At 37.7% G+C, this 23,893-nt stretch overlaps 1 protein-coding gene across 10 annotated transcripts in view; it reads left to right on the top strand.

The window, feature by feature from the left end:
* PPP2R2C (protein phosphatase 2 regulatory subunit Bgamma) overlaps window positions 1-23,893 on the top strand; it is a 191,818-nt gene that overhangs the window by 96,080 nt on the left and 71,845 nt on the right. For 4 of the 10 annotated variants that reach the window (XM_027642814.1, XM_027642813.1, XM_027642816.1 and 1 more), the window contains one exon: window positions 7,612-7,767. The exons of the other annotated variants lie outside the window; for them this stretch is intronic. In XM_027642814.1, coding sequence (XP_027498615.1) covers window positions 7,755-7,767 — 13 coding nt within the window. In that variant the 5' untranslated portion in view covers window positions 7,612-7,754. The remainder of the gene's footprint in view (window positions 1-7,611; window positions 7,768-23,893) is intronic. 10 annotated transcript variants of the gene reach the window in all.

Below are 23,893 nucleotides of genomic sequence, written 5' to 3' on the forward strand. Positions count from 1 at the left end.
TCCTTCTCTCTTTTCTTTGGATTCTGACTTAAGATTGTAAGCTCTTCAGAGCAAATTTAACATTTTGGGGAGCAGAATATATTGTAATTGACATACGTTGAGTAGAATTACTGTCATGAGAACAAAATCTGGTCTTGCGTATCATAGGGCCGTACTTCCAGTCAGCATCTCCAGCATACATATTATATATTGTGGTTTTTTGGACAAAGTGTGCTTGCCTGAGCAATACTAACCACAGAGTACTATTTCACATCGTATGCTCTTCCTGGATAGCTGTTCAAGTGAAGGAAAAAAATTCCTTGCTTCGTCCTTTGTAAACAAAACAAAGGTTTTTCAAAACAAGCTAACCATAAAATCCCAGTCTGAAGTACGAGGAATGGGTAAGAGTGAGCACTCTGTGATCAACCCATCAAGCATTCTTATCTGATGAGGAAGAAAAGTGTTGGATACTCATGTGTTTTAAAATCAAGGGCAACTAAAACTTTGAATGTAGCTTTGCTAAGTTTCTTGGATTCTCTTTGTCCTGATTTTCCTTTATTTATACTTTTGATTTCTACTGTTTGTGGAGCCAGATTAGTAAATTTTTCACTCTTTTATGGTATGTGAAGTAAATGAATTTGTGACGTTGAAATAAAGTAAGTATCTCTTGGAAGATAAATGGCATGCATGCTTTCTGAGTAGGTACATAGTTCTCAGTAGTGTTTAACAAATTCTGTATACATGCTATATATGTATTATAAATACAGACATGCCTTGAGGTATGTACATATCAAGCACAGACATATGTTTAAAATTAGGCTTGATTTCATGTCTTTATGATATATCAGAGATCTGAGACAAAACAGAAAGGTGCCCATTTCCAGCAACATGTACAGAACATGTCAAACAATTTACTAATATGACGGAATCACCTCCAAAACCCAAAGTATGTTTTGTTGATTCAAGATCTGTGGTCTCTGATGGAAGAGTTTCTGGGGACCATAAACTCCCTGTAAGACTGCGTAAGTTTGAAGGTCAAGACCTTAAGAATTTTGTGGCCATTTATTATCAGATACAAAAAACATACTACCAAAAATATCACCTTATAGTTAATTATTTCCTTAATGGAAAACCAGGCCACTATTTTTAGGAACCCAGAGTAAGGCTCTACCCCTCATTTTAATTGCAAGAAAGTGCATGGATTTTCATAGGTGTGTGTGGTTTATAACAGTCCTTAATGCCAGTAAAAGCTCAGAAATTATGCTAATAGATCAAGTAAATTAATTTGATACTGTGGAGTTATGGACTTAACTCTTGACTTCTTTGCTTTAAAAATTAGCCCTAATGTGAAAAGCAATTTAAGTGGCTGTGCTGTGGGCATTGTATCTTGCCTTCTTGACTGGATAACACTTCATAGGAGCTTTTGAATTCATCTTAAATGATGCACAAGGAGGAACAAAGCTGAAATTTTCCTGGCCTGTAAAGCCAAACTCAGTCTTGGTCCTTTTTATGCAGGCAAATAGAGTCGTCAGATTAAAGCCACCCCAAATGTGGTGGAGAAGAGAGAGAACTGTGATTCTTCACTGTGCAGTGAAGACCTATTATAGCTGACCTGGAGCAGATGGGTACCTCTACTTCAGAGCAAAGACTACATAGCTTCAGTTGCCTAGGAGAAATTTATGCTTTCCTCAAACACAAGTACTCCATGGAGGGGTGACCTCGGCTGGGTCCCAGGTGCCCACCAAGCTGCTCTGTCCCACTCTTCAGCAGGACAGGGGAAAAAAATAAGATGAAAGAAAAAGGAGGACAGACAGACATCACTCACCAGTTACTGTCACAAGCTAAAAAGGCTTGACTTGAGAAAGATTAATTTATTGCTAATTAAAAATATAGCAGGTTAGTGACAAAAAAACCCTCAAAACTCAAACCACCTTCCTGTCACCCCCTTTCCTCCCAGACTCAACTTTACTCCTAGCTTCCTAAATTTTCTGGCGCTTCCTGCCACCCCTGAACAGCACAGGGGCAATGGGGAATGAGTTACTGTCAGTATACAACACTTCATCTCTGCTGCTCCTGTTCCTCCTGCTCTTCCCATGCTCCAGCATGAGGTCCCACTCAGGGATAGTCCTGATAGTCCTTCATAAACTTTTCCAACATGTGGCCTTCTCCAGTGCTGCAGTATGGATGCTTTGCACAGGGTACAGTCATCAGGAATGTGCTGCTCCAGCATGGGTCCCCCACAGGCTACAGTTCTTGCCAGAAGACCTGCTCCTGTGTGGGCTTCTCTGCATGGGCTATGGCTCCTGCTCCAGCCTGGGCTCTCCATGGGCTGCAGTTTCCTTCAGAGCATCTCCACGTGCTCTGATATGGGGTTCTCCATGTGCTGCAGGGTGGATCTGTGCTCCACTGTGGTCCTCCATCAGCTGCAGGAGGACATCCTGCATTGCCATCGTCTTCTCTATTGGCTGCAATGGAATTTCTGCTCTGGTGCCTGCAGAACAACTTCCTCCTCCTCCTCCTTCACTGACTGTGGCATCTGCAGGGTAGTTTCTCTCTTGTTTTCTCGTTTCTCTCTCACAGGTGCTGCTGCAGAGGTATTTTAGCCTTTCTTAAATATGTTATTACAGAGGTACCACCAGCATGACTTGTGGGTTCAACTTGAACAAGCGGTGGATTTGTCTTGGAACTGCCTCTGTCCAACGTGGGGCAGCCTCTAGTTGCTCCTCACAGAGCCCACCCTCTGCCAAAACCTTGCCCTATAAACTGAACGCAGACTCTTACCATAATTCCACAGCAATATGCTCTTTCAAATGTATTCCTTATAGGCCTTATGCAATTCTTAGCGGGTTTTGTCGTTAAGTGATTGTTTTTTATTATCAATATCTTGACTGCTTTGGTATGTTCCTAAAAGTGATCACTAAAATGGGCAATGTGGAGTTAAGTATATTTGGAAATGTTTCTTTAGAAACTTTTAATCCTTTTATTTATGGAGTGATATGATTATTAATTAAAACTGAAGGTCAAGCTCTATTACTGCTCTGCTTCCATGACTTGATTTTTCAAAATTTAATCCTTATTAGATATATACATAGAATCAATACTATAGGACACATTTTTCCTTGTTTTCTGAACTGTATTTTAATAAGAACCTGAAGATTCATTGCTGCCCAAAAGGTATTACAGGGAAGAGATTGGGGAGGGGTTAAGCAATTTTTGTGTTTTTGTGGCATTGTTGATATTATGCCAGATCTGCTTTCGGCCTGGTGTTTTCACTTGTAGCTCTTGTTCAAGTAAAAAATCCTTCCTGCATGTTAGCAAGGCTGCAAGGCAGTTGCTATGGTATTCAGCAGTTTTTTTATTATTTTTAGCCAATCAAGTGGCTTTTGTGATGATTCAGCTCAGAATAAGAAATCGGTCACAAAGGCTAGAGCTGTATCAAAAGAGAGGTATTGTTGACTTGAAGAATCTAGGGAGGTTGGGAGAACGGCAGAATTTGAGTTTCGAGAAAATATCACAGTCTATGCCTGTGATACATATTCTAATGTGTAACTAAATGCTAGTAATGGTGGTAATAGCACTCGTTCTTTTTCAGGATTATGTAAAAAATTGAATAACTGGACTAATTTCTCTATATTGTTTTATCACCCAAAAGGTATCAGTAATTTCTAGCTAAAACATTATCTGGTGTTCTTATTCTGTATCCACTTTTGATTGTTTTTCATTGTGTTACGAAAAGGTAGGATGTTTCCGACAGGATATTATTTGCTCATAGAAAATCAACGGACTGCTGGTTGTCTGCCCAATTTTAGTGTTGCTGTTTGGCTAATCAGAAAATTCTGGAAGACTACTAGATAATGTAGAAGGATTTAGAAGTTCTAATGGTGCTGATATGTAGCTGCAGTGATACAAGGATAAAAGAAAAATTAGATAGTTAGAGAGAGGTATATTCTGGTAGATGAGGACAAAAGGAGGGACGGACTTTTGCGAGTCTTCTGCAGGTTTTTTGAAGCTTCTTGGCTTTGAGGCAAGGTGGTTTTTCTACCCACCCAACCTGCAACTGTATCAGCAGGACAAATAAAAACCAGAACTTCTTTTACAGAAAGCAACTTACTGCTGAACTTATGGCTATGTCAAAAGTAAAACTTTCAAATTTCAATTTAGAAATTACTCATAGAAGACAGTGCTACATACTAGAAGTCCATCAAAATCTAGACAGTATACCTGATAACAATAAGTATGTAGAAACACATGTTTGAATATGGAAATAACTGGACAAAAAAGTAAAGATTTCTACTTGGAATGGTTTTTTCTACATGCCCTGTACAGTACAGTGTCACAGTCCTTTCCCTATGGATAGCAGGATCTTCTGAAAAAGCCTTTGCCTATTGCTCCCAGAAGTGTCACGAGAGCTTTTGTTTGCTGTCCCAGAGCTTTATGTGCTATCCCTTCTTTTTCTTTATGCAGGTAATAATGTCCCACCATGGACTAAAATGCTGGCAGTGAATAATGATATCTCTACTCTCACTATGAGCAAAACCACCTCCCGGTTATCAGGGGTTTGACTAAGAATAGCAACAAAGTGATGAAGTTGAATCTTGGAGAGGCTTTAAATGGTGCTGGTAGAGATGGTGAGCTTTCCCTCCTCCATAATAGCTCAGTTTCAGTGGTTGAATTCCTCATTATTGCTGGACCTCCAGGCAAACCTCAGTGTGCTGCATATGTGCCACCAGGATAGTAAAGTAGTCAGTTGTGATGTTCAGGAAATACAGGTCCTGAACGCATGTGGTACCTGACTTTGCAAGAGATCAAGATGAAGATGTGCATCAGCTCATCAAACAGAATCAAAAATCCACCTGCCAAGATAGTACCAAGAAAAAAAACCAGACCCAAAACCAGCAGAGCAAAACCATACGTGTGATAGCAAACTAAAAGGAACATACATACACTCGTGGGACAATCTCCCACATTTTTCAGTGAAATGAAAACCCTAGAAAAATCTGGATGGATCAAGAAATATTTTTAGAGTTTCTGGGTTTGGTTTGCCAAATTTAATACATGTGGTGTTTTACATAAAACATAAGTTTTATGTGTAAGTACATAAAAATATCCAGGAGATGGTTTTAAGCGTGCCCCCTTTTTACAGGTGCGATTTTAATAACACGGTTCACTGATGTTTTATCTTCTGATGTTTTCAGTTGAGCATTTTATTATTAGATGAGCTTTTTATTGTTTATTAGTATTCTTTAACTTATTTTAAAAGAGAACTGTATACTAAGTCGCAAGATATGTACAAATGACTAGCAGTCATTATGGCATTATAACATTAGAGTATGGCAGATAGTTTTGCATTACAATTAATATGGGATATTTTATATTGATTTTTCAACTATAAAGAAATACAGGATGGAAAGCAAAGAATGAGAGTTTGTTCTTCTTGGACATAGCCTTTTTATGGCATGCATTTAAAATGTATGGAGGGCACTTGTGAAAAATAATGCTAATTTGTGACCATTGTGGATATTAAAATACCATGGAAGACATCCTGAAGGTGATTACGAAATCAAAATGTTCATAAGCACATTGCCCGTATTTAAGTGACAGTTATTGTCCCTGATGTGGAGTTTCACTCGATGATGGGGATATGGAGAGTTCATTAAGGGATGATGGTTTGAAATGTAAAAGAGGAAAACCCCAACAAATGGCTCCTACAGAAATGATGGAAATGAGACTTGTCAGAGCTCTTGTATAGTTGTTCTCTGAAAAGAAATGCTTTGATGAGGTCTTCCAGTGCTGACACAGATGATCTAGAGATAGCTTAATTTGTTCTTTGTTGAGCAAAGAGTCATTGATCATATCATTTAAAAAGTGTTGAGCATCTAAAATTGTTAAGGCAGAAAGCGGACAAGAATATTCAAGCTCTCGAAAGATTGTTCTGCAGTGGCCCTTGCATTTTAATAATTTTTAAGAACATTTAAACAAGATATTAATTTTAGTAATTTTTTGGGTCAAATCTCAAGTACATGTTTATTCCTGTATTACTTCACCTAAAAATTGCCTTTGGCTAGTGATTGCTGATGTCTACTTGCCACCCAGCTTGCAAGGCAAGTTGTAAGGAATAGGGTTTCACTTTGTAGGGCTCTGCCTTTTTAAGGAAATTGCAATATAAGAGATGGGAAGTGTACTTAAATTTGGTTATATAAAGAGTACTTTCCGCACTGATGGGTTGTTCAAAGGCATGGCTTGCTACATGCCACTTCATTTACCATTCACATGTTGTATACACATACTGATAGTTCTTCACTGCTTATACTGAATCTTTGAAGTAGTGATGTACACCAGTCCCGCTTCTGGTGTAGGTATTGTACCTCCAATGCTTTTGGAAATTATGTAATAGTGATATGATGATCTACATACCCAGAGGACTTGCCCCATTTCCACCAAAAGAGTACTGTGGGCTTGATTCAGATACACTGTTTATTAAAAGTACTGCTTTAAATAGTGCAAGCATAAATAGAAAGAAAACTCTCTCATGAGAGTGCATGATGCACACAAATACAGACCTGAGTAACTAACTGGAATGGATTGCTGCTGTCTGGACTAGATTCACACAATGACAAATGCCTTAATAAAAAGAACTGCTTTGATACAGCACTTCATCTTTCTGAATTTCAAAGCTCTGCAAATTTAAATGTAAGCATGTGTAAATAAGCATTGAAATCACCCTGGAACGTATAATAGATTTCCTTTTTTCATATTCAGTGCTTGCATGTATTTGCTTTCCTATGTAACTCCTAGAAAAGAAAGGCTTTTGAAAAGTGAAAGATGTAAATTAAAATCAAGAATATATTTCTGCATGGATCCATGAGATTTTTCTCTTTGATGCTATACAGACCCGGAATGAGGCTGGTAGTTTGGGCTGCTTTGGTTTGAATACCAATATTAATATAAAATGTGGTTCCTGAATTTCATCTCCTTATGTTCTGATGACAGAAATACAGTTCATTTCTCTGAAATAAATATGCTTGTGTGATTTCTTTTTTCCTATAATTTTTGCCTTTTTCACTAGGAAGATCATACCTTTTAAAGGGAAAGAGCACCTGTTCTCTAGATCCTGTAGACTGATTTTCTGGGCTCCATTTTAAATTTTATTAACTGAAGAAGTTAGTACTTCTTCAAACTCTGCTTCAACAAGCATTTGATTGAACTGTTGTTGATGGAAGGTAAATTGATTAATCTGAGTTGAATCCCTTTAACAGCGATACAATGGGTTTCACATTAAGGAATATTCAAGGTACTTAATTATTTCAGTGACTTAGATCAGGGCTGGTAATTCTAAAGTTAGTATCTACTTTGGCGTTAGCAGTATGAGGGAGGAAACTCTCCTGAGCCTCAGCTAATTACACTGATGTAAGTGAATATAGAAGCTAGAAATATCTGGGCTGCAGCTTGTGACTTACACTCCTGTAAGTCTGGGAATGTCCACCGAGGAAGTATTTTTCTGTTAATGAAAGTGATTGGGAGAACAAGGTGCTTGCTTGCTTACAGGGTCAGCAGTTTTGTTCCTGCTTGAAAAATTATCCTTAGATGAGGAAAGTTTTCACCATTTTTGTCTTGAATTTCTTTGTTTTTTAGGGAAAGCTATAAGGAAGCTTGTGCGCAAGGCGACTCTGGTGGCATCTAGAATCCTCACATTTCCTTGACTGAATCCATCTGGGTTTAGCCCTATATATAGTAGACAAGCTGCACTGCTTGCACTGATAAATTATATCTTCCAAATGATAGACCAAGGTACAGTCATGTATACTAACCGTTTTTGATCTCATTTAACTCTTGATTCTGTTGCTTTTTGGGTAGTTGTGACAGTACGATTTGTCCCCATTCTTGTGGACTATCTTTTCATCAGTACTCTCAAAAAAAAATTAACTGAAAAGAGACTTCTGGCCTGACTCTGGCATTTGATGTTGACATCTCCTTACGAGTCTGCAGCTTGGTGGGGAACTCACCCTCTCCTGAGATTCACAAACTTGCCTTCAGTGGCAGTTAGACAGTGGGACTGTTGGCAGCTCAACTTTATTTGGTTTTAACTACTTGTGGAAAAGAGAAAAAAAAAGTGAAAACCTAACCCAAAACTCCACTTCTTTTTTTACACATACTTTCATTTTACTTTTTATGCTCAGCAGTCATAAAATGAAAATAGACTGTGTTCTAACAAATCATAGATTTTGACTATAAAATAACAGCTCTATTATCAAAAGAAAAAATGGATCAGTAAATGATAGTTAATAATGAGGTTTCTTTATATCTGCTCTGGTATCTCAGCTAGCTGTTGGAATGAGCAAGCAATCTCGGTGTCAACTGGCTGCTTTTTGAGGTCAGAACTTCTCTTTGCTTTTTTGTTTTAGATGGGAAAATCTTCTGTCTCCTGCCTGTGTCTTTTCTGAACTGTAAGGGACATAACTTTAAAAATACAGAATTTTACGAGTTTCAAGATGTTTTTGAAGTGGTGCTGTTGGTTCACGTTTTAAAAGACTTTGATATCCAATAGGATATATTACTCTGCTTGGATCATCCCTAACATCTAAAAATTAAGACTGATTAGGCAGGATTTTTAAATTGTCTTATATGAGCATGACATTGGTTGAATATTAATCCAATTGCACAAAAACTATTACAATTTTTGATTTTTACATCATTTAGATATTGAGTTGAAAGTCTTCGAAGCTGTCTTGTCTTGCCCAGAGATGGGGGGAATACTTTCTGCATGCAGTTCCTTTGTGGTACCTGGTGGGCTGCAGCTGTTCCCTGCCTCCACCTTCAGATGCTGAGCTTTATCCTTTGGCGGTGTGCCCAGAGACAACCCCTTCCAGTGGCTTCTCCCTAGTGCACTAAGGACTTGGGAGAGCATCTGGGTTCTGCAGTGAATGGTCACACGCTCATATTGGCTGGCACATTTGGCCCCTGGTGAATGTCCGGGTCTTGCTAAGGGAGATCCTGTACCAGCCATGGTCTAAACCATCAGCTGATGATCACAACAAAGAATTCTGTATCACGTGCAATTTGTGAGTTACATGTGGCTTTGAAGTATCTATATAGCATCTGTTTTCTGTTGTCTGGCAAAAGAATGTTAGATTTAGAGAATAGATGCCACTGGTGTTCAGCCTTGCAAAATCGGTCTTTAGATGATTTTCCTTTTGAATGTAGTTGTTTTAAAATATATGTTCTTGCTAAGAGGTTAATGATAGGTTCCCATAATTCTCCTGTTTAATTTTTGCAATACAGCAAATAATTTAAGGTATGCCTGTCTTTTCAATTGACAGGTCATACCTTTGGCAAACAGATAATTGGTAATTTTCTATGTGTATCATTAGTGGAACAGGAAGATGAGTAGATCTTTTTTGTGATGCTGTCTATGATGACATGCTGGCTATAGTGGTCGTGTCAAATGCTTCCCTTTCTTGTCCACTGCCAGGGTTTTGTGATTAGTCTTTATATCTGTTGTATATCTATCTATTCTGCATCTGGGCAGGTCAGAGCATTTGAATCATAGAATCATGGAAAGGTTTGGGTTGGAAAGAACCTTAAAGATCATCTAGTTCCAACCCCTCTAGAAGGTGGGAGAGATAAATTTATTCTTTTTGTTCTGCAAAATTCTGATGGTGTTTAATGGTAGTTTTAGGTTATAAAATATTGTGCTTCTGTCTTTATTTATGATCTGACTGCCAACAAAATAATTTCTGAACAGAAAAGGCCTTGAGAAAGGTTCCTTCTCAAGAGGAAAAGTGGACACCACATTAGAAATATCTGGGAGCTGGCAAAGAAAATTAAATCTAACCATATGCTTTGGAATAAGGCTCTGGAGTTTAATGCCTGCTGTGGAAGTGCAGGATGTGGACAGGCTATCCTCCAACCCTTGATAAATTCTCACCTTAACCCCTCATTGCAATGAGACTAGAGCATGACAGAATTCTGTTAGCATAGATAGTATTACAACAGTAGTAAAATGCTGGAGATGGTTTTAAAATCCAGATAATATATGAAAGGAATTTCATAGTCAGAAAATTTAGAAGTATCAGACCCAGAGACATTTCTAATGTTAAATGAAAAATGTGCTTAGTGAAGTCAAGTACTGAAAAGTTGGAATCTGTAATCTGTTTTTGTATTCAGATGTATAATCACAAGCTAATTTTACTTTAGCTTGGTAGTCACTCAGTGAATCAATTAAATTTATAGAAAGGTATCTTGAAAAATAGTAACAGCAAATGAGTTTCTCCTATCATTGTTTTTGAGAGCTTGACTCAAAAGCTCTCGCTTTATTTGAAAGCTCATCATATTTAACTAAACCTTTTAAAATGAAACTCCAGATGCTCCAGGTAGAATCTAGCTGGAGTTAGAACATGATGATATACAGACCATTCTATCAGCACCAATTCTTCAGCACAAAGTGCTGAGGATGAATATCATGGAAAGCAAGTAGGAGAGGATGCAGATTTCAAATGCTCAGTAGAAGAAATCTCATAAGTTGTTTTGGGAGTGGACTGGTTGTACCAATGTAGTACACACACAATGAGACAGACCTTAAAATGAAGGAAGAGTGGAGGAGAGAAAAGCTTTTTGGTGTTATTCTGCCCTGCTCTATACAAGGAGTGAATATGATTCAGTGTTCCATGGTGTTTGCTTTTGTTACCTCCCCACATGCCCGTCTGAAAACACAACAAACATGGATGGCAGCTGAAGCGCTCGTTCTTCAGCACCAGCAAAATGATGTGAACTTTTATGTGAACTCAGCACTGTAACATCACTGAACCCTTTCTGCTATTTAATGCTGCTCTGGCTGCTCCTGACAAGTTGATGTACTGGCACATCAGCATCCTGTATTGGTACATCATTGGGAGACAGGATGATCAGTATCCGTGTTCCCTTGCAGGGAGTGGTTATAAATAAACCTCAGAAGGAGATCACTTCTTTGCCTTCTGTTCTTGCTCTTGTAAAAGGCATTTTCACTTTTCTGTGTTATGGAGATGGTGCTGACTTGAGCAGTGTCATAGTATATATTCAAAGATTCCAAAAACCTGATGTGCTGTCACATGTCTTTGATTATGCAGTGCTATGTTATTTGCCTTTAAAATGGACAGGTTTGATAACTAGTGAATTTACATTTCTGGTAACTTACACAATTTGCACTGTCTCTTTGTTATAAAAGTTAAAAGTGGAATACTTGGAGTTTCCTTGGGGAAATAGATAATTCTGACCTTTTAAGAAAACACAGAAAGGCTTAAATCCAGTATAGTATTACTTATTTCATTTTAGTGTTTTCCTCTTTTCTGTTTGGGTTTTATTTCTTTACTTATGTATGTAATGAAGCCATTTACATTGGGGCAGCAATTAATAAAGATTATTTTAAATATTAACATAAAAATAGTTATCTGCCACTTAGTTGATGGGAAAAGTCATGATTGAAGAGTTAATATTGTGATGAGGTAGTACATTTGCTCTTCAAAGTTTCAAATACTGTGTGAGCAAAAATTAAAAAGCAGCAATGGCTTTCAACAGCTGGTGTTGTATCCTTATATTAATGTATTTGGAAATCTAAACAGCTACACTCATTTCTGTCTTCAGAAGTTGTGTAGAGTCTTTGCATGTTCTTTTGTTGCCTGTAGTCTGGACATGCTCTAGCTCAGAGTAGAATCTGAAAAAGTGAGCAGCTGATGCTATTTTGCAGAGTAGTTGTTTTTAAGCCCTTTTATAACTACACTTTGCAACATTTTGTTATCTGCTATTTTATAATTTAGATAGTTTACTTTGATAATCTTAGTAGTTAATATATTGTCACTCGATTACTCTGCAATGGGGACATATTTCTTTTCTGAATAATACAGTGATTCAAACTAAAGCACAGGGTCAATAAACAAAAAATAAAGTAAATATAATGAAATTAAATGAACAAACAGCAAAAGTGAGAACAGAATAAAAAAAACCTGCAACAAACCAGAAGCCTTCCCTCAGCCTGAAACTGAGCAAACCTCAGGTCAGCTTCTCTCCATTTCCTGAACAAAATCAATGCACACGCACAAAGTAGTGTATCCTTTTACACTCTATAGAAGGTCTGATTCTGGAAGTGGATGTTCACCAGTCACTGAGCTGTGCTTCCTAATGCTATCAGAATATTATGCTAAAGGGGAAAACCCCCAAACCCTAAAAGAGTTATTGAAGGAGATCTGCGTTTTTTCTGTTAAATTTAGTTAGAGATTCAGAATATGCTCATTTGGGTGTACGCTCACAATATCTAGTTGTAGTTTATGTTTAACATGTGTTATAAGTAATTTTCATGCTGCTTCTGCTGTTGTAGAAGTAAAATTAGGATATTGTCATGCTACTCAGTAAAAACTAGGGGCCCTAGGGGCTATGAATTACAAATTGGTGGAATTCATTCACATTGTTTCATATAGAAATTAATTCCAATTTAAGCATAAAACCTGTTAACAAATACTTGCCTTTTAATTAAGAAGTAACAGAAGGCCCAGGTTAAATAGTAGGTCATTGTTTGCTAAGTCTTTGAGCCATAGGGTAATCTAGGGCATTGGTAGGGTTTTTTTTGGACTTTTTTTCTTCTTTTTTGTCCACAAGGGCCCTTATTCTTCTATCAGAGTTAGCAGAGTCCCATGGCAATAGTAGCTCCCGGGGAGTACCAGCTGGGGCTCCTCACAGCCTCCCCTACCAGCTTATTTATGATGCCGCCTTGGCACCAGTACTGGCTGAAACCACACTGTTCTTAGGACACTCTCCTTGAGTCAAGCTGTTATAACACCTGGTGTCAGCGTGTGGAAGAAAAGCGAAGGATAACAAATTGGTGTGGACAAATGAGAAGGCTATCACTGCACTGAGCATTGTGCCAGCTTGCTGCTTTGTATCTGCAGCAGAATGGAAGCTCAATGTGCTTATTGATGTCTCTCAAGTACTACAAATCCTTATCTTTCTTATCTGTTATTTAATTCTTAATCATTTGTAATAAAATATTCAGCAATTTACTCCATGGAATAATACTTAGCTTTTCCCTACAACAAAAAAACTAAGTGAACTCAAAAGCTATCATATGCAGATATTACAGTTGCATTGCTCACCAAATTTTTTAACAGATTTTCCCATTTTTTTCCTACTGATATGACCAATAATATATTGGATTTTAATCCAGCTTGTAGAAAACTATTTGATAAAAAATGTGTTATCTAGGAAAATGAGCAGCATTCTTAATAGCTTGGGAAACTGCTATGTTGTGAAATGCTTTTATCAAATAATAGGTATGGACCTCTTCAGGAAATAGATATAAGGCAGGGAAAGAAAATACTGCTGTGGAGACTTAGTTTGATTAAAATATTTTGGTAAAGAATCCTTAATTATTTTAAAGAAAGCCACAGTGGGGTCTTTTCTCCTGTGCTGATAAGAAACTGGGAACTTTTCATATTGCATTCAAATGTGTGATGTGAAATGAATTAGTTATTAGCTATATCTCCTTCGGGCATATGCAGTATAAATAGCTTTTCCAAGTCTATGGCTTTATTCTGCTCTGTGCTGTATTCTCAAATTGCAGACCAGAGTAAAAATGTTTCCAGTCAGTTGCACTCTGAAGCAATGCATATAATACAGATTTGGCTTTTGCAGATCAAGGTTTATTTATGGTTATGGTACACAAGCAAATAGAGGACTCTTTCATTCACCAACCTCTAATTTTTCAGAGTCCCAGGAAAAACAAAACACCTGGTATTTCTGTCACCTCCCATTGTTGTAAACAACAGCAAGAAGGGGAAACCTAGGTTTAATTACTGAATAAAATCTATAATAGTACCAGTAAGGGTGAAAAAAGGCTTTAGTCAGGGCTGTGAAAAGCCCTTACTGTGAAGTCAGGTATCAGCCTCACTGGCTTTAAGGTTTGCTATAGTAGCAAGTACAAGTGAACTGGGACCATAAATTAGTTTACAGCTTTGGACTTTGAAGAGTGGTCTGATTATAAATCCAGAAGACCATGGTGTTTTGTAGGGTATGTGAATTCTGGCATGTTGTTCATCTGGAGTTTTATTTTGTAAGAAATAAGAGAGGCCACTGTCCTGACTGTTAAAAATTTATACTTTCTTTACATTAACAAACCCAGTGTGCTGCCCAGGACAGTTCCTTGCACTACCAGTATCTGAGGGTGTTAAAATTGCCATGAACCTAATCTCTACCTGTTCAGTTCAAAATTCTTACAAATCCAGGATTATACCCTTTGTATTACTCTGTCACTGTTCCAGCCAATATAGGAACTTCAGGCACTCAAGGAAGTGGTCACCCTAAGGAAACTACATCTTCATGCTCATGTTTATAAAATCTATAGCTGCTTTCTCAAGTCTGTAAATAACAGTTTGAACAAGAATGCTTTTCACCATGTTTTGACCATTTCCTCGGTTTTTTAGATCTTCCAGGACTATTCTTAGTTGTGTTAGGGTACAGGCTACAGCAGTGAAGGATATTGTGGCAAACTGTGCCACACAGCCAGGTCCCTGCTATGGCAGCCTGGCTGCTCGTACTGCCCTTTGAGCTGGGAATATCTGGTGAAGAGTCTTGGAGTGTAAGGTGGTAGCAGCAGCCTTGCCTTCTCCGTTGGGTAGCAGTGACCTTCACACAAACTCCACTTCATGTGAAGTATTGTGAGGGGAGTTTGTGAGTCATTGTGTAAGGAGAGTACAAGGACACATTCCCAAAAGATCAGCTGATGCCATGTGGCTTCCGGAATTGCTAAGTTCTCAATAATGTATCGCTTTTTAGTCCTCTTCGGTGTATACCCAGTAAATGGGTCTGTGCTGCTGTCTAAATCTCAAAGAACGGGGTGCCTGTACCACATAGCATGTAGATGTTTCAAAAAAAATGTGGTGCTGCTTCTGTTTTGAAACACAAGATCCCAGAGCACTTAAGTATGCAAGTCATAAGTGCCTTGGCCTAAAGTCACCCAATTCTGACTTAATTGTGGTTGAAATGGACTCAAACTCTGACTGTATCTATGGAGCATCCTGAGCTTTAGATTCTCAGTGAATTCCCTGAGCTTATGCTCAGCTCTGTGTGGAGATGACTTGTGTGTGTCCATCTTGTTTGGTAATGCTGTGGAAGAGGAGGAGAAAATGGCAGGAGGCAGGCGGGCACCCTACCTGTGTTGAGGCATTTTGTAAACTGAGAGAGTTTAGTTTCAGGCTTAGCCCAGGGGAGTTGGAAGGCACTGGTTCCGATTTTGCTTTCTACTAGGTGAGATGAAAAGCTCAACTGGGACCTTCAACATCCCTGCTGAAGGTGAACATCCCTGCTGAAGGTGAACATCCCTGTTGGCTGAGCCCCCAACCTGGGTAGTGATGGACAATCTGCCGATAGGATCTGTGGTACCAACACAGCAGCTCTAAGCATATCCCATACCAAATTCTCTCCCTACTGTTCAGCACCAGTTGCACTGTCATTTGTCATGCTCTGTGTCCCTGGTCTCACTGGAATGTGGCACTTTGTGGGATCACAGTATTTCTTTCTGTCTTGGTATCTCGAAGTTCAAATTACTACCATGCAGCCAGACCCCAAGAACTAAGTTAGGGAGAGAATAACAAAGGTGAAGCCTGGCCCTTCAGTAGCTAACAGCAGTGTAGTGAAGTAAGCAAGCATGCTTACTCCTCTTGTTACCTTATCGAGCAACATAGTTGGTTTTTTTTAGCTATCCAATAGAGAGGTATGAGACAAAACACTATATTGCTTTACAGGAGCTGCACATTTTCTACTGAAGTGAGAAATACTTAGTACAGATTAAAAATATATTAAACGTTTTCATGTATTATGGCATATTTTAACTTGCTTGAGTGATCTCGCATGCTGCCTTAGAGGGATATATCATAAATACAATTATTATTATCCTTTATGCCAAAATGACATTGACATTGGTTGAGATTCTCATGTGAACTGAATAGCGTAGCTCCAGTGAAGGAAAAGGACAGATCTGGTACCTTCTGTTTAAGTTGTCAAGGTTGGCTGAATTCTCAGTTAATTTAAAATCCTGCTTTATGGCCTCTATTACACAGGTTTCTGCTTCCTCCTTGAAATCTCTCTTCTGGAGTGACAAATGTAACCATAAATGTTGTTACGTTTTGTTGATTTTTTTTTCTGCTTTATTCTATGTGGTTTTGGTTTTGTTCTTTTTAAAGTAATAATCGTGTTGCTTCATAGGCTTGTAGGGAGGCCTTTGTACTTCTTTTTCTTGTAATGTAAGTCTTTAGAGCTGGATGAAAAATTTTAAAATGCAAACAGAATCCTCATTTTCTGTGCCTGGCAAACTTTCCCTTTTATCCCTCAGCCAACTTCTATCCAGTCCACTGGTTCTCCTCCTCTGTGTCATGCTTGCTAACTTTTACAGATTAATTTTTTATGAGAGGTACTATTAAAATTACTTCAGAGATTCACATAAATTATCTCTGCAGCTTTCACTTGCTCTTTGTTGTTGTGTGGAATTTACTAATATTTCTCCAATGCAGCTTGTATTCTCTAAATCAGTCCTGAGTGTTTTTCTAATTTGAGCATTAAATAATTTCAACTTGATTTTTTAATGAAATAAAATATTAAGTATGTTATGCAAACTTTAATCCTGGGGGAAGGGAAGCAGAGAAAGTGTGTCAATTTTGCTTTGCCATTTACACAGCTACTGAGTCTTCATGAAAGAAATTCAGCTGAACCCTACCTGCCAGGAGTAGCCCCTGTAGCTCCTGTGCCATTGAGGTGCCTTTCTACGGTGCAGTTCTTTTTCTTTGTTCCTTCAAAGTAAGGGGGCAGCTTTCATTAGCAGAGAACTGTGAAATGAGGGTTTACTGTTTCCCTGCCTCTTCGGTTTGCTTCCACCAGGAGAGTATACAGTTTCCCTTTGCATTTGTCCTTGAGTGTTAGGGTCTGAGCAAGAATTCATACTCATACAGAAGGAAATTATGAAATGGTACAGCAGAACAAGAAGATGCAGGCTAACAGGAGATATACAGAGTGGCTGTAAGCAGCCTGCTCTGTCCTAAACTTGTAAAAGATTAACTGCTGTGCTCTGTGAGATGATGATTTTTACATTTGAGACAACAATGATGAGTGTCCTTTCCATTTTTAAGAGCTGGTGAAAATTATGCAGTTTTATATATTTGTATTGTGCAAAACCATGCCTACAAACTTGAGATGTGAGCTAGACAACTGATTTGTTCTGCAAAACAGAATGTTTTAATATCCGTAAGTCTTGTAATAGGTAGGCCTCCTAAATTATTTTCATGTTTATTTCTCTTCTAATAAAATCTTGGTCGGTTTTTATTGTTGTGAATGAATCCATTCTGCTTTGCTGCAATTTCATTTAAAGGATTAGATGTTATGTTTGGGAGAGCTGATTTAGGGCCAAATTCGCCATGTGAGTTTTTGTCATCTAAGAACCTTTGAGTTTGCTTGCTGTTCACATGTGAGCTGCCAAACTGAACACAAACCAAACCTCTGTTACTTTACTAATGTAGTTCAAAAGCATTGTAGTTGATTTAAGGGTTTTCCAACGTTTATGATTGGTAGGTAGTGCATGTATAGGTATGAAGGTTAATTAAATCAAGAGGTGAAGTTTGTAGAACAGAGAATGCTTCATTAAGCCCTGTGTGAAGTAACATGTACAATCTGTTCACAATACCCCAAGTGCCATTCACTGAGACAGTGTAATTATAGCTTATGCACAGTTTCATTAGTTTGTGTTTCTTCTACTGTGGTTGACATGTATGTTGTCTTCACTGAAACCCTGGAATAGAGGAGGGACTGCTCACTGGTGGGCATCTGAGCATGCTGACATTCAGCAAATCATTTTCCTATGGGTTCTAAAATGTCTTATCCCAGATGTAATTAAGCTTGTAATTCATCAACTGACACTTTTTTATTTCTCAAATTCCAGATCTAGCTAAATAGTTGTGAAATGGCTCTTCTTGTATGCTTTTTCTTTTTTTTTTTTTTTTTCTTTAAACAGAGGGAAACAATAATTATCTTTCCCCACTGCTAGTAGTTCATTTTTTGTCTGGGTAGTTTTTTAGCTAAGAGTTCATTTGTTCTTATTTCAGGATATTATGACACCCTAAAGATGCAGTCTTTAATACACATCTCTCTTTAATGTGCATGGTGTTTATAAAATCTAGGGGGCTGTTCAGATATGGTGGCTTCAGTGGAATTTTAACTGTATGGATTCCCAAGAGTGTCTTTTAATAAAATTTCTGCTACCAAGCACTGTGAATGCACTTAAATAGGCTGAAGTGTTATCACCAGTCCAGGCAAATTATGCGTTTCTTTGATTCCCAGAGAAGGACAGTTAAAGCTCCAGTTATGATCTGTGCAAGTCAGAGACTAGATACATACATAAAAATCCTGGAAATATGTGAACATACTTAATATTACCCTTGAGATAAGTCCCATGGTCCTATTCAGGTGAGAGAAATTGAGGAAGCACTTGGAGGCACAGGTCTGTAGACAGAAAAGCAATATTAATGAGGGTAATAAAGAGACTAGCAAGGAGGAATGAATGATGAGCTTTATTGCAAACCTTATCTGTGCATAATTTCTTTATATTAAAAAACCCCTGCATAACTGTTCTCGTGCAAATTTGCTAGACTGATGTAAGAAGAGAATACAGCAGGGATGTAGCAGAGGTAGTAGTAAGACCAGCCTTCTGTTGTCCTCTTGTTGTCCTACTAATATCTTTAAATATCTTTAAAACGTTTATGTTTAGAACTACTATACAATGCATGTTATATCTATGCCATGTGGCATCCCAGCTCTGCCAAGCAGTGGCGGGTGCCAGAGTGATAGTGATCTGTCATCAGTCCTCTGCCTGTAGTCTGAAAACACTGGAAAGCTTAGGGCCTGTTCCAGAACTGTTTTACCCTTTGTTACCTCTTAAAAATTTTTGGTCTCTAGTAAAGAAAATATTAAAATATTTCACAGAAGCTTCCTGCCTAAATTTTCTCATGCCAGGAATTAGTGTTCTGACATGACATCCTAAGCTAGTATCCTAAGTATTCTTTAGGTTTTTGATAGCTCATGTCTCCCTCCTGATTTTAGTGAGTTCTGGTATTGTATCATACATTTCATGTAAGATCATTCCACAAGAAAAGCTAGCAATAAAACATGTATGAAATAATACATGGACTTAATTAGATCTTAGCAGTATATAAATTACTGCACAGACCTAGGCTGATGTAACTTGAGAAACCATTGTCTGCCAAACCTACCCTAAATCATCTGACAGTGTTTCAGGAGCAGCATATTCTGAGGCAGAACTTCCAGCCTTTGTGCAGATAATGAAGGCAGGGAATAGGGGAACTAAGATGTCATCCATTTGCTCCATGTAAGTTCAGAAATGGGTCTCAGTGCTGCTGCAAAGCACAAACTGTGTGGCAGGCAGACTGTGAGGAGGACAAACTAGCATGCCAGCTAGAGAACAAAATAGCATACCAGGTTTTAGGCATGGTGTTTTGTGAATTTATGCACTTGGGGACTGTCAAAAGCTTTAGGATGATGCATAGGATCTTTTTAAATACATGTATTTTCTAATATTTCACCTTTGAAGTGAAGGACTGCATTGATTTGAGGCTGTCTGTTATCTGGGTGAGTAGAACGTACATCATGGCTAAGAGCAGTTAGTTGTGACTTCTCAAAATAAAAGACGTCGTGTTATTTATTCACTTCAGTGCCACAAGAGTGTATGATACCTCACAGGTGATTAAAATGAACATGCCACCAGAATCTTATAACGTAGACAGTGCACAGCAAGAGGTGACAAAAAAACCGCGGATAAGTACAGGAAGCATGAGGGTTACGGTGGCAAAAGCTCATGAAAATGCTTTCATATACCAATAAAAGCTTTCACTTATGCCTCACATATGTTTCCTCACTGCATGTTGCCTGTATGTCTTGCTGGTTATTTGATTTTTGGTTTCGTTAACGTATTCTACTCATAGACTTTGGTCCTGATACTGTTTCCCTTGAAGTCCCTGGAAGGAACTCCTAGTGATTTAAACAGTGTGGGATCAATCTCAGTAAGCAAAGACTGTTGAGATGTGGTAATGAAGAAGCTGGCACTTGAAACTTCTTCTAAAAGGAAGCATTTTGTTAGAATGAATAATGAAGCATTTTTGTTGTTCACATAGTAGGTGTAATATTAATGTACAAAAATACTGCATGCTTCCTCCTAACTAACCAAATACAAAATGGGAACATTTGATGTTCTTCCCCTGTTACCGTCCTGCTTCTAAGTGTGCATCGTTTGTCCAGAAATATGTTTACTTTTCCACAGTGTTGAGGTGATTGTTTTGACGGTATGGAATTATTCTGGGTTTGTGGTTTTTTTTTTATTTTTTTAATACTTCTTTCTGTCCCATTTAGTAAAATTTTGTCATAATTAGTGATGTGGATAGGTGCATAGCTGCACTTCTTGCTTGAATCCTACTGATCTTCTTGTCTCAGTGATATTTTGTAGTATATTCCAAAATGCTTGGTGAAGAACACTGTTGCTATTAGCTTTAAGTATGGGGTTTTTAATTTAATGAGGTTTTTCTTACCCTTGCATGATAAAAAAATCTTCACTTATTATGTTTCAAAATGTCTATAATATCGTATTTCCAGTATTATGCCTCTTACTTATGTCCCATGTATTCACTTTTATCCTTCTGTTCCTGCCATATCCTTTTCAGTAGTTATAATTTCAGCTGACTTTACATATGTGTCTTCACTCTAAAGGGATCCCATCAGCTTGATGTGAATGTAGATTTTTTTTTTTTTAGAAGTTGAACATCCTTTAGACGTTCACACTAGAACACAACTAGTGTTCTAGCCTTGACAAAACACATTCTCAAATGCATAGGGCAAAAAGGATCCATGTACATTACAAGCTGTAAAATGTGGAGAGAGGAACCATCTTCTTTGACATCAGTGTCTGAGTAGCAAAGGTAGAGTCTGCCTTGTAATATGTGTATTTGGGTTTTAAGCTTTACATGAAGGAGAGACACAGAAGTGAAAGGAAACTATTTCTGCCTTTCTGTGGTAATGCCATTATTTTCTGTTAAGTGTATTTGAGGAAGATCTTTCTTAACTATTCAGACATGAAAATATGCAGATAGACAACTCAGGACAGCTGCAGAAATACCTGACTCTTTAAAGTATTTTAAACCCTATTTGTTTGTTCTTTTTGGCCCCGTGTAGAGATCATTCAAAAATACCTCACTGAAGATTTTGTTGATGGTGTATACCTAAGAAGCACCAAACAATACAAAAATATTCAGTGTTTCAAATAGAAACAGATGCATAATAGAATGTAATGAAATTTATTCACCTGTTTATATGAGTGCTGCGCATGTTTGATGGGTATAACTATTAAACAGCTTGCCCATGTGTTGCCAGATAGTGAATTAAATTCTAGTAAGTCTGCTTAAGTATCTCTGTGCTCATGAATATGACATTTAGTCTATTTACACCTTTCCAACTGGGTTAAAATGTCAAAAAGATGTATTTTTGTAGTATAAGTACCTCAATTCTTTTTGACATTATTTTCTGTAGCTCATTTTATATGCATATCTTTCTTTTATATTATCATCATGATGGTATTAATTTGGATGTGCAAATTAGCTCTTCATGATGTTGTCATGTCAGCATCTGGATTCAAGATGTGCTGTTTCATAAGCATCACATCCTATTGCGTTTCATCAGAGTCCCCCTTTTCTAATCTAATTATTCATAAGGAACCTTGGGGATTGTGCTAATGGGCAACTGAAGCTATAAAGAGTAATGAAAGTGGTTGTGTTACTGCTATGCAATTAAGTGTGTACAGAATACCATTCATATAATTAAATTCAGAAATTTTTACCACTCTTTTTCTCCTTTATAGTACATCAATTACTTCTCTGAAGTTAAAAATAATACCAGTGGAGTTTAAGAACTTTTTATGAGAGTTGTAGCATTTGTGGTCAGAAAAGCTGATTTTGGCTTTTATTATTAAAAGCTTCAGCAAATAAGTAGCCAGTTTTATGATTTTTTTAAATGAATTTTTCATGTTTTATGTGAAAAGGTAGAGGATTGTGGTTGAAGCAGAATTTGAACTGCTGCAAAACCAAGGGGTGTGGGTGTGTGTGCGTGCTGTGTGTTTCCAATTTAATATTCTGTTCATTGGTTTGATTGGGTACCATACACATTATACTGCTGCTGCTGGTAATATGTATCAGCAGTCATTGCAATTTGTAAGTTCAGCCTGACCTTTGGTCTAGGTTCAGTTTTCTGTCTTTGTTCATTTGGATTAAGTGTTTTGATGAATGAAGATAAAGTATTTAGATCAAGTAGTCAATATGTTTGCTGCTGATAATTCCATATTAATAAGTGCTGATGGTTAGTATCTTTAAGGTCTACTGACAATCTGATTGAAATCAATGGCAGTTTTGCCTCATTTAGTTCAATGGGAGCAAGAATGAGTCTTTAACCAGCAGAAAATTATAAACACCAGTCTCTGTTCATGTGTCATTCACTATGAACAAGACTTTTTATGGTGCTGTCAGGCTGAAAAAAATCCTTTTCTCTTTTGATAACAAAGCTGCATTTAGCTGAAGTAATCCCTAGGTAGCCTGTTAGAGGTGTTCCAGCTTTGTTATTTCCAAACAATAGGGAATGTGGTCTTTCACTGATTCTACTTAAGTAGTTGCTACTGCTCAAAATAGCTTGAGTCTGCTGTGCAGCTGAAATTCTGCTGCAGACATCCTGCATTAACCTAGTTATACTGAATTTTCATGTGAAATTCAGAATTTATTTTTATTCTGCAGAGTACATGGTATTAAATACATTGTGCAGTTCCTTTTTCCAGAACACTAGTACCAGCCATGATGTTCCATGACAATGAAGAGGCCACGGCATTTTGAAAGCATCCTCCATCCTCTGTCTTTTATTATACCCAGCTAATTGGGATCACATCCTGTTCTGGGCTGCCTTAACCATAAAAATCCGGCTATCGTTTTAAAATTGCTCGTCTGCCAAGTAACCTACTACAAAACTGAGTGGTAGCTTCATAAAACAACTCTGCCAGGATATCTTCTTAGTTTCTTCTCAAGTATCCACCAGGTGAAATGAGCTGTGAAGTTTGAATGTGAGTTTTAATAGGTCCATGTCCTGTCTGACCAATGACACAGTGGCTGAGGGGGACTGACAGCTTCTCTCTAATCATTTTTGTAAAAGCTAGAGAAAAAAAGGAAGAGGGGTAAAGTGCACAGAAAGCCTGGTCTCTGGGCTAGATTACCAGATTGCTTAGGGCTTTAAAGGTCAAAGCCAAGACCTTAGGTTAGTACCTCCTTAATTAGTAGGAGACAGCCTTTATAGCACAGGAATAGCATGCTTTTGGCATTACTCAGCAAGTGTCTACACTCTCCATTAGTTCATAATTTAAAATAGTCTTGAAGTACAACAGTATATTAGTAGGTCATTAATCTGCTCTTACAAAGGCAAGTAAGTTTTGCCTCCAAGAGAATAAAGTTATATTCATCTCACTTTCTGTTCAAAATACTCCTGGTGCTTGGTCATATCAGTCATCTGCAAAGTCAGGCTAAAGCTGCCAGATATTCTACTGTAATTAAGGCAATGACTGGCAAATTTTCTAGCCATTTTCTGCAGTTAACCATTGCTGTTCCCATTTGCTCTTGAATAAAACCCAGCATTACTTTCACATACCTTTGGGCCTCTGAGATAACAGACATGTCTGAATTCAGTAGATCAGAGAAGAAATCCTTCAATGTACTCAAATAACCTTTTTCATTTGTTTGTGAGTTTGGCTTTTTTTTTTATTTTACAGTGGTAAATTTTACATTTTTATAATTATATATTTTTTCTCTGGTAATTT

The sequence above is a fragment of the Corapipo altera genome, unplaced genomic scaffold (assembly GCF_003945725.1).
Source record: "Corapipo altera isolate COAL_440 unplaced genomic scaffold, ASM394572v1 22, whole genome shotgun sequence".
NCBI lineage: Eukaryota > Metazoa > Chordata > Aves > Passeriformes > Pipridae > Corapipo > Corapipo altera.